The 14,458-nt window shown below is 49.9% G+C and overlaps 1 protein-coding gene across 5 annotated transcripts in view; it reads right to left on the reverse strand.

Moving 5' to 3' along the window:
• Positions 1-14,458, reverse strand: part of KMT2A (lysine methyltransferase 2A) — a 2,049,111-nt gene that overhangs the window by 785,383 nt on the left and 1,249,270 nt on the right. For 4 of the 5 annotated variants that reach the window (XM_069614436.1, XM_069614434.1, XM_069614437.1 and 1 more), the window contains exon 19: positions 7,972-8,165. In XM_069614436.1, coding sequence (XP_069470537.1) covers positions 7,972-8,165 — 194 coding nt within the window. The remainder of the gene's footprint in view (positions 1-7,971; positions 8,166-14,458) is intronic. The other variant, XM_069614435.1, reaches the window with a different exon arrangement.

Raw genomic sequence — 14,458 nt, forward strand, 5'->3', positions numbered from 1 at the left:
GGTGTGGTGGGCCCAACGCTTCGTCCAACGGTCCTTAAGTGTCTTAGGTTTAAACCTACTACACGCTCTGCAGTTCACTTCGGGGTGGTCCCTCGGCAAGCAGAGATTGCACATGGCGTGCCTGTCGACCCAAGGGTATTTGTGATTGCACTTGGGGCAGAATTGAAAAGGGGTACCCTCCATACGCACCTTGAGGCAGCGGGCTAAGTGTAGGAAATGTATAAGGTGTAGAACCCCCCCACTCTCCCTACTTGCAGGGCCGAGGCCAGAGGCCTTCCGAGGCCCAAATCAGTCGTGCAGCAGCCGACGGTCGATTTCTTCTCCAGCCGGCGTCGAGTGTCGAAGTTCGACGTTGGGATGGGGAAGGATGTAAATAAATTAATATTTTAGCAAAAGTATGGCTAAGGCCAGGGGACTCCGCAAAATGCTTCCGACCAGTATAGCGGAAAAAAACAATCTGAGGATCCTAGATGCGTGAGGGATCTGGGGTACAGTGGATGTCACACTAGGGATAGTATTACTGGCACGCCCTGTGTCGACGCCCATTTTCGAGTTTCGAAAAACAAACTGTAATACTCCGAAGCTTCCACTAGATGTTGGCCTATGCACAGCATGTGATCTAAGCAGATTCCACTAGCCTCAGAAATATATTTATTTTATACACTCTGATGTTCACACACAAATCACTACTATTAAAGCAAGTTAAATCAGTCAAAAAAAGTATACACAACTCCCTATTTAAATTGTAGACCAGTTTGAGCAAGAGTGAAAACTGAGCAAAACGGCACAGTGAAAACCAAGCAGAAATGGCACTCTAACAATTTCTCAGAAGGGAGGGAAAGGACAAGTTATACAGGTTTAGACTCTTTAACACACCAGTAACACTTCCCAAGTAGATTGTGAACAAGTTAGGCAAGGCAGTACTTTAGCATATGCAATAATGAGGTGAAAACCGAGCAAAATGGCACTTCACATGTTTAAAAAGGGGAAGGAAAAGGTGGTTATAAGAGTTGGGTGCACCAACACATTTCTAGGAGAGAAGCTATCTAGAGAAGGCAGTTCTTAAGCGGATTACTTAAAATAGGCACCCACTGTGACACCTACCCATTGGATCTTTTGGCCTTGGGACCACCACGCCTATGGTTAATTTATACATCCGTAGAACCTCTGAACATCCAGACTATACAGTCTTCTTCCATCCTGACGAAGGCCTCAACAATAAACAGGCTTACCAGGGCCCCTACACGGGGCCGAAACACCGGGTGTAGACACTTTTTTCTTCCAAACACAGTGTTACCATTGTTGACTGTTTAACGCTAACTCATGTACTAGAGACTTGTTTTTCACTTGTTTATCTGATTTTGACCCCTGCCCCCCCCCCCGGGAGAGCGACAGTAGCTTTTGTATTATGTCCACCGTATAGAATGTTGTACAAGAGAACCAACTTGTCCTTGTTTTGTTTTATGATGCAAACTTTTGTTGCTTATGTTTCTTGTAATTAATGATGTCCAGTACCATATCTAAACTACAGAAAGACATCAAAAACTATATATAAAAATGATTTTTCTTTTTGGCATCGAGGTGTTTGTTCTGTTTTTCTGCACTTTGATGTGTGAATGCTTTAAATGAGCAGCAGGGGTGAAGCTCCTTATCTAATTGTTGTCTCCCGACCATTTCACTTGTGTTTTATAAACTAATACCCTTCTGGGTAGAACAGGGTTGATCCTCCAGGAGCCCTTTTCTTAAACTCCTGGCACAATGGAACATATTCAAGACCTCATGAGACAGGTTTGACTCCTTGTAGCTCAAGTCTCTCAGCAGCCAAGCATTAAAATTGGGAATGCTCAGGCTCGCAAGTAGAATTCTGCCCTCTGACTGGGACAGCAGATTCATTCTCAATGGGAGGCGCAAGGAAGATAGGTGAGTATATGGTTTGTGTACCATGTAAAGTTGTAGAAGTATGAGATGACCAATAGGGGCATGTTTTTGGTTATAAACTTATTTTGATATACCATAGAGAAACCTATCTATCGCTAACTCAATGAGGGGTTTACCTGCCTCAATTTACAATTAAGGAACTGTCTGAATGTCCGTCAAATGATATTCAGCGTCCTTGTTCAAAACCCTTTCCTAAGACTGCTAAATAAAGTCAAGTCTTCCACCAGGAGAATGAGTCCCTTCTCCTGGTATTCAGCGTAGTTAAAAGTCCAAGAGAATGTCTCCCTTCTCCTGGCACATTTCAAACACAAAGGATCTTCAACCAGGAGAATGCCTACCTTCTCCAAGTGTACTCAGAAAAGTTCTCTTTACAAAAAAGGCACAAGCCATGGGAAATGCCTCCCTTCCCATGTTATGTTATGATATGATTGTTTATTTATATAGCACCTATACACAATGTGTTTCAAAGCGCTTCAAGGCAAGGGAGGGAACAAGGGAAAATACAACCACATTCTTACAGGCCATGAACAGTAAGGAGGTGAAATGAACTATCGTACTCGGCCTGACGACATTTCAGATAGTGCAAGATAAGGAAGTGAGGGGGAGAGTGGGAAGCAAATGGAAACAGACAGGCGACTACCGTACTAGGCCTGACGACATTTCTGGTAGAGCCGGAGAAAAACAAAAGGTGAGGGAGAGGGGTGCAGAAAGGGAGGGGAGGAACAAAACAAGCGACTATCATGCTAGGCCTGGCAACATTTCAGATAGTGCTGGAAGGGTGGTGGGGAGGAAAAAAACAGTAATGGGAGGGTGGAGGAAACAGACGAGGTTGCTATCATATTAGGTCCAGGGACAATTCTGATAGAGTAAGTGCATAGAAAAAAGTAAGGGGAGGAGATAGGAAAAGGGAGAAGAGAAAGGAGGAGAGAAAAGAGAGTAAGCAGTCAAAAAGAGTGGAAAAGCAAGAGTGGAGAGCGAATACAATTGCAGAAGTCAGTAGTAACGCATAATGTTGCAAGCCAGGATACAAGATGAAGATGGGAACAGCATGATTCAGGGCCACCATGTGTACAAGATGCAAAGGAGGTCCAGCATGAGAGTTGAGAAAGAGTGACGCACCGTGAATGAATGAAGTCCATAAAAGTCAAATCCAGCATTGGCCACAAGACAGTGATGGTGAAGGAAGGCACCAGGTGGGCGGGGCTTGCTAAGTGGTGAAAAAGAGCAGCAGGAAGCTGTATGCATCACAGTGTCCACACACTTTGGACCAGGGGTAATGACTCCCTTCCGCTGGTTCTCGACACATAACTTGTAATGTTCTTAACTACTGCCAGCTCGGCAATTCCATTGTCCTCTGTTCCCAGGCTCTTACAGTGTCCCAACTCTTTCTATGAGTTTCAGTGACGTCCCACTGGTCAATTAATTGGGGAAAGATTTCCTTATGCTGTATTGCACTTTGCTTTGGGTTCCAAATTCTTATACAGTATTCAGTGATCTTCCTGTGTCCACTGGGTAGAGGTTGTTCTCTGTTGCTTCTTTCAACTATTTTAGGGTCCCAGCCCTTCTCTGGTGGTCTGTAGTTTCTCTCTCTCCACTGAGACGAGGAAGCGCTCCTCGGATGAACTCTTCTGGGCCCACTTTCAGGCTCTGCCACGTTGATGGCTGGAAGCTAAGACCTCTCAACTCTTCGCTTGTCCCACCGATTCTCCTGTGCCTCCCGCTACCTGTTGGGGGCTGCTTGCACAGCGCTGGTTCTTCCAGGGACCAAAGTCAGTCACTTCCTGGCTTCCTACGGCCTTCGGTGGCTTTGCAGCGTTTCTGCGTCTGTTGGCTCCCTGCAGTCTACGCGTCGTTGTAGGACTACACAGTGTACCCCCTGTGGGAGGTCACGCCACTGCCTTGCATTCTTCCACAGATCATTGGATCTGCTGTCATCTGGCCTGCTGGAGACGCTCTCTGCTTCCCGTTCACGTCCTCCAGTCTCTGGTCTTCGCCGATTCTGGACTTCTGCGTTCAGCAGCTTCTTCGCTTCTCCCTACTCCGGGGCTGGCTTGACCCAGCTGGGCTTGATAGTTTATAAAGTCCTCTGTCTCTTCTTATACCTTGTTGCCAGCTCCTCCCTGTCGGAAAGTCCTTTGTTCCTTTTGACATTTGCATCTTTATACCACCTCGTACCAGTACTTGCCTGACCAGTACTTTTCACATCTTCTGTGATCTTCCTCATCCTAGTCTTTTCTACCTGGGCTGTACTGAAGGTAATACAATAATATATATCCTCAAGAAATAATATCCTCAAGAAAAGGGTTTGTGATCAAAGCGGGTAGCGAGATAGGGCCAGAGAATGCTGGGGTGTGACGTCCACAGAGGGCCTATACGCTAGGTGGTCGTGCTTTTCCCCAGATGGGGAGTTCCTCCCCATGAGGTCCTCCCGCATTTAAACCACCCCAAGGGGGACTATTGGGTAGCGGTCTCACCTCCCTGGCCTCATGGGAAGGGGCTCCCTACTGGTGAGAAGTGATAACACCTAGTGAATCGTCACAACCATATCTGCGTGACCCAGTTAGGGGGGGGGGGATCAGGATGGAGTTGACCTGAATTTCTTCATTCTCTTGAGGATCAGCAGGATGAAAGAAATCAGAGACAATGCATAGAGGATATCGAAGTTCAACTCTATACTCATTGCGTTCCCAAGAGCCAACTGCATAGAAAATTCTCTGAAGCAGAAAAACTTGCACTTCTGGTTGACACTGGAGAGGATGGGCTCCACTTTATGGGTCTCCAATAGGAAAAATCCAATCCAGAACCAGGGTCTCCATGACAACATTCTCTTTCCTGGTCAGATGGGCTGCCTAAAGGGAGGAGTTCTTCAGAGCCAAGAACGAGTCACACTGTTTCCCTGATGGAGACAGCAGCTCCACACAACCTCTCAAGGTAATATATAGCCACTGTGTTGTCTGCCAGAATGAGGACCCACTTGCTCGACACGGAAGAAAAGCAACTACTGCAAGACCAAACTAGGGCTGTGGCTCCGGGTGTTTGATATGCTCACTCACTTCTGAAAGGGATCACAGTTCGCTCACCATCGGATTGTTCAGATGAGCACCTCAGCTATTAGAGAGAAGTCTGTGATGAATGTTAACTGCGGCTTTCCGTTTAAAAAAGTTGTCTCTGAGGGCCCTCAAAAGGTTATATTGTATCATACTGTTTGAGACCTGTAAAAGGTTAGGCATGTGGCTTTGAAATAGACAGTTGACGAGGCAGCAGTCACTGGAGAAACCTCATGTGCAACAGGCCCCTTGGCACAAGGAAGATGCAAGAGGCAAAGGGACAAAAAGGCGGAGAAAGCAGGGGCCGGGAACCGACCGTCAGATTGCACCATCAGAATGATGTGGACAAGGTAATCGGAAGAAACATGCCTGTAGAGTACGTTTCTTGAACAGCTTTTAAGACTAAATGAGAAGGTGTAATCTGGGATGTCTCGAAGTTGAGGGAAAAGCCCAAACTGCAGAGCATGATCAAACTAGCCAGTCATTCAGATATGGAAAAATGTGTACCTGTTCCTTCACCAGGAAAGCAGCCATAACAGTCAACCACTTGGTGGAAACCCTGAGAGCCAAGGATAGGCCAAAGGGAAGGATTGCAGACTGGTAGTAGAGGTTGCACCAACAGATCTAAGGTACATTCTGTGCTGGGTATGGTTTGGCACATGAAATTAGGCACCCTGAAGCTCTAGGTACAGCAGTGAGTCATGCAGGTCCAGGAACTGCAGGTTCTATGCATGGGAGACCATCTTGAATTGTCCCGGCAAGGGTACAAGTTAATCTGTCACAGATGATGGATGGGCTGCAGACCTGTGACCTTCTTCGAAATCAAAAAATGAATGGGAATACCATTCCTCTGAGGCAGGAACCAGCTGGATCGGTGCCTTCACCAAGATGTGACTTCATCTCCAGCATGTGGGAATCTGGGAAGAGCATAGTAGGGAGTTTTGTCTGGGGGAGGGCAGCAGCCCTAGAAGGAAACCACCTTGAAGGTCCAGTTTTTAGAGATGGCCTTCATCCATTATGTGCAGAACAGGAATCCATTTAAAAGGGTTTTGAACTAGGGCTGGAGTAGAGGCCCATGAAGGTTGAAACTGTTCCCCTGGTGCACCTCTACCTTGGTGGGGCTAATGTCTTTACTGCTGTCTGCCAGAGAGGGTCTAACCTCTGCACCTGTGGGCAAATGAGGAGAAGGGAAAATGTCAATGTCGCCTGGAAGAAGCGGAGGTCTAACGAATATGCCATCCCTGCGGACTTTGAAAAGTTCAGTGCATCCAAATCCCTGGCAAAGAACTATTCTGCCTTTTTTCTGCCATAAAGCCAATAAGAATTGCCCTATAGAAAGACTTGTTGAGAACTTTTGACTGCACACCAGGTGCACACTCAGATGTCTGAATCCACAGCCACCAAGCCCACCGACAGGGGACACAGCGTGAGTGTCCAAATAGGACTGCAAGCACTTCTTGTCCAGATCCTTGCCTACAGCAGGAGGATTGGCAGGCTTCAGCCACATAACAAGGAAAGGGCTGGCTATCACGGTTTTAAATGAGAGCAGGGTGCCCTTAGAAGTACCCTGCTCCAGAATCCAGTAAGGTCATATTGCATATTTGTAACTGAGGGGGCAGTGATTGACAAGCACTCAACTACCTTGGCGATGGTCTTCTGAAAGGGGACATTGGCTTTCCATAGGCTGATGCCTCCACAAATTCTAGTTCAGGCAGGGTATCCGGGTTGCTGGCATGCAGAATTCAGAAGCCATTGTGGCCAAACCTGTATCCTGACTATGACCTTCCTCAGGGAAATCGTCTAAACCACTCTGCTTGTCAAAGAATTGTCTAAACTTGCACAAGCACTCTGACCTGGAGGCCATGGCAAACCACAGAAACTCATACACCTATTTAGAAGAACCGGTGCTAAAATTTGACGAAGTTAGTGGGCTACCGTGTTGGAAGGCTGAACCGTGAGAGCAGGAGGTGTGCAGTTTCGATGACGGGGCTGGACTGAGCTCACACAAGTGCATTGACAGGTAGAAGAAGTGCCTCTGTCAGCCTGAGAAGGCAAATTGGGCCTTGCTTCACCATTAGCACCAAGGTGAAATCTAATAGCACATTAGTGAAAATGTCTAAAATGTTCTGCTGGAATTCCTCCCACAGCTCTGAGTTAGAGAGGTTGGTGGCAGTTGGTAATTCCACAGAGTCTGAGACCATGGAGCAGGAGTGGCAAAGGCACCTTCTTGAGGACGAGGAAGAGTGCCACCTGGAAGCCTCCTATGGTGCTTCTTTTTACTTTTGGTCCTTTTGTTCCTCTCTTTTCGGGAGTGAGATTCATCTGTTTCTTTGGGCTTAGAGGCCAAAAAAGGATTGTCTTTGAAGCAGACGTAGTTGAAAAGTTGGGGATTTGGAAAGCATCTACCTGATCTTGAGTGGAGTGGTGAAAAACCTCCAGGTACGCTCCTCCAAGCCTTCAGATTCATGGTTTGGCAGGAGTCACACTTCTGAGTTCCATGGTTTGGACCCAAGCACTAGATGCAGTGCTTATGTGGGGCAGAAACCTTTAGGGTTTGAAGCACAATGCCTTTGAGGGTAGAATTGCTTGAAATTGTGGAGTGTGACAGAAATAGTGTGTGGAAAAAGGCAACAGAGGTCATGGGGCACTGCTGGCTCCATATACAGACAGAGCACATAAGGTGACCTCTAGAGTCGTGCTGAATAGCACCCATGAGGAGTCGCAGTGCACCCCTGGTAGTTGAAAAGGTTCGCAAAGCCAGACTTGCATCTGGAGGAGATTTCCAAGACATGGAATCTGTGAGAGGAAGGAATCCATTAGAAAACATTTTATCGGATTCCAGGTTTCTGTCGCACTATGACGCAAACTACAATAGATGAGATATCAATAAAAGCTTTGCTGTTTAATTTCAGTGCAGACATTTAATCCCTTATATGTGCTTTCTGTCGTATGCTTTGAGGCCAGAAGAAAATAACTGGCTTCTTACCTGTGGCAGGAGGAGTGGGAGGATTCCCTGACTTGGGGGACTCTGGATCGCCAAGTCCTTTTGGCTTCGGAGCTGGAATGATCTTCTTCATCAAGGGGGGTTGCTCCGAGCGGTTATTTTCCTCGCGCTCTTGCCACTGAGCGTAATTATGGTCCAGCGATGGTGGCAGAACCGCATTTGGGAGCATACCACTGCTGGACAAACAAGGGAAAAGTCAGTGAGTGGCGCCACATTGGGATAATCATCCCACAAAACGTAACCCACAGTGAAATCTACACCAGTTACATTAAGCAACCATGAGCCATGTTAGGTTATGTTACTGGGTCTTTCAACAGTGCAGCTTTTGACATTTGCATGGCCACTTTGCCATCTAGTAAGACAGTGATATATAAAACTTTTCTGAGGTCGAAAGCCCTACAACTGTGCCTCTGCTGCGAGGGTCCTGTGTAGTTTACCTTTTCCTTGTTGGTTTATACTTTTCCCACCAGATGCACCCTCATCAAAGGCCTCATTAGGGATATCAATTCCAAATGCGCCTTTTAGGAAGAAAATCCCTTCTAGCCTATTTTTGATTCCCCTGAATATTTTGCTTATTTGTGTGATGCTGCCATTTCCTTCCTGTGAATTCCATCCAGATATCACTTGAGATGAAAATCATACAGATGTGGGCCTCTGGCGACCCACCTAGCCTCCCAAGGATGGGGCTAACGCCAACATGTCTTCTAGCCCTATTGGCCAAGTAATCTTGACAAGTCCGTTTTTTTTGTTCTGGCTAGCGCTAGTGTAGGAACAAGTTACGTACCTGTAACTGCTGTTCTCCAGCATGGGTCTGGCACGGATTCACATACTCATTCCCTGTCGTCAGGCAGGGAATCCTCAGTAAAAGAAAAAAGTTTCACTTTCCTTTATAAACTGTCTTTCTCCTATAAACCAATCACTGAGCTCTGTGTCATACTCCCCCCACCCCCCAGCCAATGACTGCCCTCTCCCTAAGCCTCTCCTCTGGCAGACATCTTCAAATCTGGTAGCACGTAAAGTGGCAGTATGGCCAAGAAGAGACGCATAGAGGCAGGAGGGAGTGTTCGCATATGAATCCATGCCGGACCCATGCTGGAGAACAACAGTTACAGGTAAGTAACTTGTTCCTTCTCCAGCATGCCGTCTGGCATGGATTCACATGCTCATGAATAAAAAATACATAGCAGTACATATATACACAACCACGGGAGGTGGCAAGGCTCAACAGAAGCAATTACTCTTACCTCTACACCAGGCTCACCTTCAAGCGAACAGGTTGCACAGCACTGCTTGGATGACTCTGGACTTCTTCCTGGAATTCCTGTCGACGCAGTAGAATTTCGTGAAGGTGTGCGTGGACCTCCACGTAGCAGCCCTGTAGCTATCCAGCAGGGGCACACCAGACAGGAACATCCTTGTTGCAGCGATCGCTCTGGTAGAATGGGCTCTCGGACGGCTAAGCAATGGTCGGTTTGCCAACCGGTGACATTGAGTGATGCAGCCGGAGAGCCACCTGGAGATGGAAGCCTTGGACAAGGCCTTACCATGGTTCACACGACCAAATTTCACAAAAAGCTGAAACGTTTTCAGGAAACTCTTTGTGTGGCCACATAAATCTTCAGTGCTCGAGACACATCCAGCGAGTGCAAAGTCCTTTCAGCCAGCGACAAAGGCGTCGGAAAAAAAACACAGGTAACACCAAAGGCTCGTTGAGATGAAATTCCGACGGAACCTTGGGCATGAAGGAGGGGTGCGTCCAAAGCACCACCCTTGTCTCGTGGACAGTCAAGTAAGGCTGCTTGCTGGACAAGGCCTGAATTTCACCTACTCTCCTGGCAAAGGTGATGGCCACAAGGAAAGCTGTTTTCCAAGACAGGAAATTAAGGGTAGCCTGATGCATCGAATGGAGCCCCCATGAGCCTAGTCAGCACCACATTGAGTTCCCACGCCTGGGCAGGCGCCTTCACCGGCGCGAACGAACGGAACAGTTCTTTGATGACCTCCTTCACTAGACGATGCAAACAGAGAGACCGTCCCAGAGATCTTGTGTATCGGGAGATAGACGCTAGATGCACCTTGATGGAGGCATACGCCAGCCCCGACTTAGCCAACAACAACAAGTACGGAAGGACCTGGGGGGCTGTGACCCTCAGAGGGTTAATCTTCTGCGACCGGCACCAAGTCGCGAAGCGCTTCCATTTATGTCCGAAGCACTTCAGCATCAACGACGCCCTGGCGAGGACCTCCCTGCAGTCCGCAGCCAACTCAAAACCACTGAACTCTAGTGCTGCAGGAGCCAGGCCTTCAGCGATCCTGGGTCTTTGTGCAGTATCGTGCCTCCTTCCCTGGCGAGAAGATCTGCGACCACTGTCAGCTTGACTGGAGGGGACACTATGCTGAGAAGGTCCGGGTACCAGATTTGCCTCAGCCACGCGGGTGCAACGAGGATCATCCTGCACCAGCACCGTCCGAGTTGACTGATGACTCGTAGCTGCGGCAATGGAGGGAACACGTACAGGAACAGGCCTTCCCAAGGAAAGGAGAATGCGTCCCCCAAGCTCCCCGGCTGGGGAAACCTGCTTGCAGACCTCCGGCACTTGGTGTTCGTCAATGTCGCAAACAGATCTATATGGGGACTGCCCCACTTGAAGAAGAGGTCGTCCACTTGATCCTGCCGCAGCTCCCTTTCGTGGCAAGAGCGCAGCTCCCTGAGGAACATCCCTTGGGCGACGGCCTAGTGCCACAACTCCTGTGCCTCCCTGGAGAGTGCCGGGGACCTGATGCCTCCCTGCTTCCGGATGTAAGACAGCATAGTGGTATTGTCTGTGAAGACCCTCACCACATTGCCCATGAGGGACAGAAGAAGTGACTTGAGGGCCCAAAACTACACCCCGTAGTTACAGTACGTTAATGTGTAGCGTCTTCTCCTATGGCAGCCACAGGCCTCTGGCGTGGAGACATCCGGTGTGTGCTCCCCACACCTTCAGGGAAGCGTCCGTCGTGACCATCTCCTGGTATGGAGGGATCTGGAAGTCTGTGCCCCCAGTGATGTTGGAGCACATGCCCCACCACCTTATCGCTCAACGGAACTCTTCGTCGAGCACAATGCGGTCTTTGAAATTTCCGGACACCTGGATCCAACGGGCATCCAGGAACTCCTAGAGCGGTCGCATCCGCAACCTGCAAAGCCGGGCCAGGTAGATGCATGGCGACATCATGCCGAGCAGAGACTTGATGGTCCTCACTGTGGTGATCTTTAGTGCCAACAGCCGTTGCATCGTGCCCATAATGGCCGCTATTTTATGCTCCGACGTAGCCGCTAGAAAGGACACTGTTGAGGTTGGAATCCAGGAACAGCGCATTCACTGAGAACCCCAGATCCGTCAGCAGCCGGAATGTCCCCTTCTGGTGAACGACGGCGATGTCCATCGACTTGGCCCCTGATGAGACAGTTGTCGGGGAAAGGGTACAGAAGAATTCCCTGTAGTCGTAGATGGGCAGCCACCGGAGCCAGGCACTTCGTAAAGACTTGGGCGCCGACTTCAGTCCGAAGGGGAGAGCCTTGAACTGGCAGTGCTTCCCTTGTATGACGAAGCGCAGAAACTTGCGATGTTTCATGTGATGGGCACCTGGAAGTACTCTTGCTCCAGATCCAACGATGACAGAAAGTATCCCTCCTCCAGTTGGCGGAGTACATGCTGCAACGTGACCATCCTGAATTTCTGGGACTTGATAAACTTGTTGAGTCGTCGTAGGTTGAGAACGGGCCTCCAGCCCCCGGTTTTCTTTCTTACCAGAAAGTATCTTGAGTAAACTCCGGAGCCCCGGTGTCGCATCGGAACCAGCTCTATCGCCCCTTGTCTTAACATTGGCCCGAACTTCCAGCAGCAGCTGAGGGATATGTTGTTCCTGTTGGGCCACCGGCGGTATTCGCGGACACTTTTGTTGAAACTTCGCCAGCCAGCCTCCCACCGGTGTGCAGGACCCGATGTCCTGGCCGGTTCAGTCCTGTTTGGAGGCTGGTGTGCCACCCTGGGAGCCTTGACGACAACTGCGGTCACCTCCGAAGGCCTTGGAACGACCCCTGTAGGCTTCCTTTGTCGTGCAGCGGGAGGGTTGGAGGTAAGAGGACGATGCACCGCCGAAACTCTTCGAAGACCTCCCAGACTTCCCTCCTGAGGGACGAAAGGAAAGACTGCTGTTGCAGTGTGCCCAGGGCATGGGCCGTCGCTGTGTCAGCTTTGATGGCCTGAAGATATTTTTTCGACTGCCTTGCCAAAAAGGTTGTCTCCGTCGAACGACATGTCCAGGACCCTCGTCTGGACCTCTTGTCTGAAGCTGGTGGCCTTCAGCCAGCCACGACAACGGAGGCAAACCCTGTTTCCCATCTGGCAGAACCCTGTGTCCGCAATGTCCAAGGCCACAGTGATGGCATGGTCCGACTCCACCTCGCCTTCCTGAAGGATCTCCATTGCCTCTACCTGCTTGTCCTCGGGGTGGAAAACGAGGATCGGAGCCATTTTGTACCATAACTCCCGGTCATACCTGGCCAGAATCGCTAAGGCGTTTGCCGCCGTGACCGTCATCGCCACCGAGTAAATGACTGTCCGTCCCACAGCGTCTAATTTCTTCCCCTCGCCGTCCAGGGGAACAGAGGTCGACGATGACGACGTGTTGGACAACCTCTTCCTTACCGCAGCCGAGACCACCGAGTCTGGCAATGGCTGCGACCACAGACATTTAGGCGCAGACTCCGGCACTTAATATTTTTTCTCTAGCCTGCCCCTCTTCGCTGGGGCCGAGAAGGGGTTCTTCAGAACCACCAGCCCCTCATCCCAGACGTCATCAAGGAGCGGAAGCCTTCCTTTTTCTTTTCTTCCGGGGTTAGCTGAAAAAGTTCAGATGCACGGGCGATCATGGAGTGGAAAGATCCCACTTCGTCCGGCGGAGAAGCGCTTGGTGGCGGAGAGAGTCCACCGTCGTCGTCGGTGTCCGTAGTAGCAGTGTCCATCCCCGTGTCCCTAGGGTGGCGGGGGAGAGCAGCGAAGGTTGAAGCGGAGGCGTAGGGTGCCTCCTACTTTTCTTCGGCAGTGGTGGCCTGGGTGTCAGCGGGGTGGTCGCTGGTGGAGTCGCTGGTGATGCCGACAACATCCTCTTCTGAATCTCTGATACCAGTGTGTGGAGGGTCAATAGAATATCCTGCGACAGATCTGGGGGGCTGGGGGGAAATGTACCTGGGGGCCAGGGTCACTGGGCCCAGCGCCTGTGTCATCGCCCCCTACCTCGTTGTCGCCTCCGGCAAGCAACTCCTTGATGTTCTCGTCGTCGCCGTCACCCATCTAGTCTGGGATGGTGTGGACGTAAATCATGTCTTCCTCATCGAACGAGGAAATATCCATGCCCTGTAGCTCTTCCATGCACACCTCCACCCCCCTTCGGGTCCTGAGGGGTCGGCTTTGGGCTGAGGTCCGGCATACTCTTGTGATGCTGGAAATGCATCGGAGGGACAGGGCCTCCGTATCCTTGTCCTTTATTGCTTTTTATCATGTGTTCTGTCTTGTTTTCCGTGCAGGAGTTCATGTGGGACTCCTGGAGGTGCGGCTCATCCTGTATTTGGTTTTGTGAACAGACCCCTGGGATACCCTTATGGCACCCATGGGTGGGAGTACGACTCTGTACTCCTAGTGTATGTTTATGGGCACCTGTGTGTGGCCCACAGAGCAGGGTACGGGCTGGTGGCAGCTCCGTGCTGAATCGACAGGTGCTCCGGGTATCCTCCATTTTGGGATGCCCAGGCCCCGTCATTGGAATCAGTGGATTCCTGATCGGAAACAAGATGGCCCCTGTGGCCTCTTGCTTTCTATCGCCTGTTACCTTACTTTTCCCGAAGTCCTGTGAAGCCCTGACTCTGTCCCTTAACCCCTGACTGGCTGTTGGGTGGAAGTTCCATATATGGTGTTGTGGGGAAGTCCAGGCCAAACTGGCTGGAGCCTTCCCAATGACTATGTTGTGGGTACACCTGTGGGGTGAGACCTGGGTGAATGGAGCGTGTGACGAATCCACATTCTGTGTTATGGGTGTCTAGCATCTGGTGTTTGACACAATGAGACAGCCCTCCCCAAAACTGGTATGAATGCAGTGTGCAATGCTGAATGGCAGAGTGCTTGTCCGAATCTACCTTCTGTGTTGGGAGTGTCTGGATGGAGGAGAATGGCCTGAATGTACTGTACACCTGATTGGCTGACTGACTGACTGAATGCCCTTTTGAGTGATTGGTTGCCTGAGTGTGACCCAGCACAGTGAATGGGAGATCAACAGTATATCTGGGGGCCTCTCACTGCTAGAATTCAATCAGAAGCTGAAGTAGAAACTGACATTGAAACTGACGCTTAACTTTGAAGCCCACTGGAAGAAGAACTGCTGCTGCTGTCCTTCGCTAATCTGAAAGCTGCTGTGGCTTCAAGGAACT

The sequence above is a fragment of the Ambystoma mexicanum genome, chromosome 9 (assembly GCF_040938575.1).
Source record: "Ambystoma mexicanum isolate Mex_15411 chromosome 9, UKY_AmexF1_1, whole genome shotgun sequence".
Taxonomy (NCBI): Eukaryota; Metazoa; Chordata; class Amphibia; order Caudata; family Ambystomatidae; genus Ambystoma; species Ambystoma mexicanum.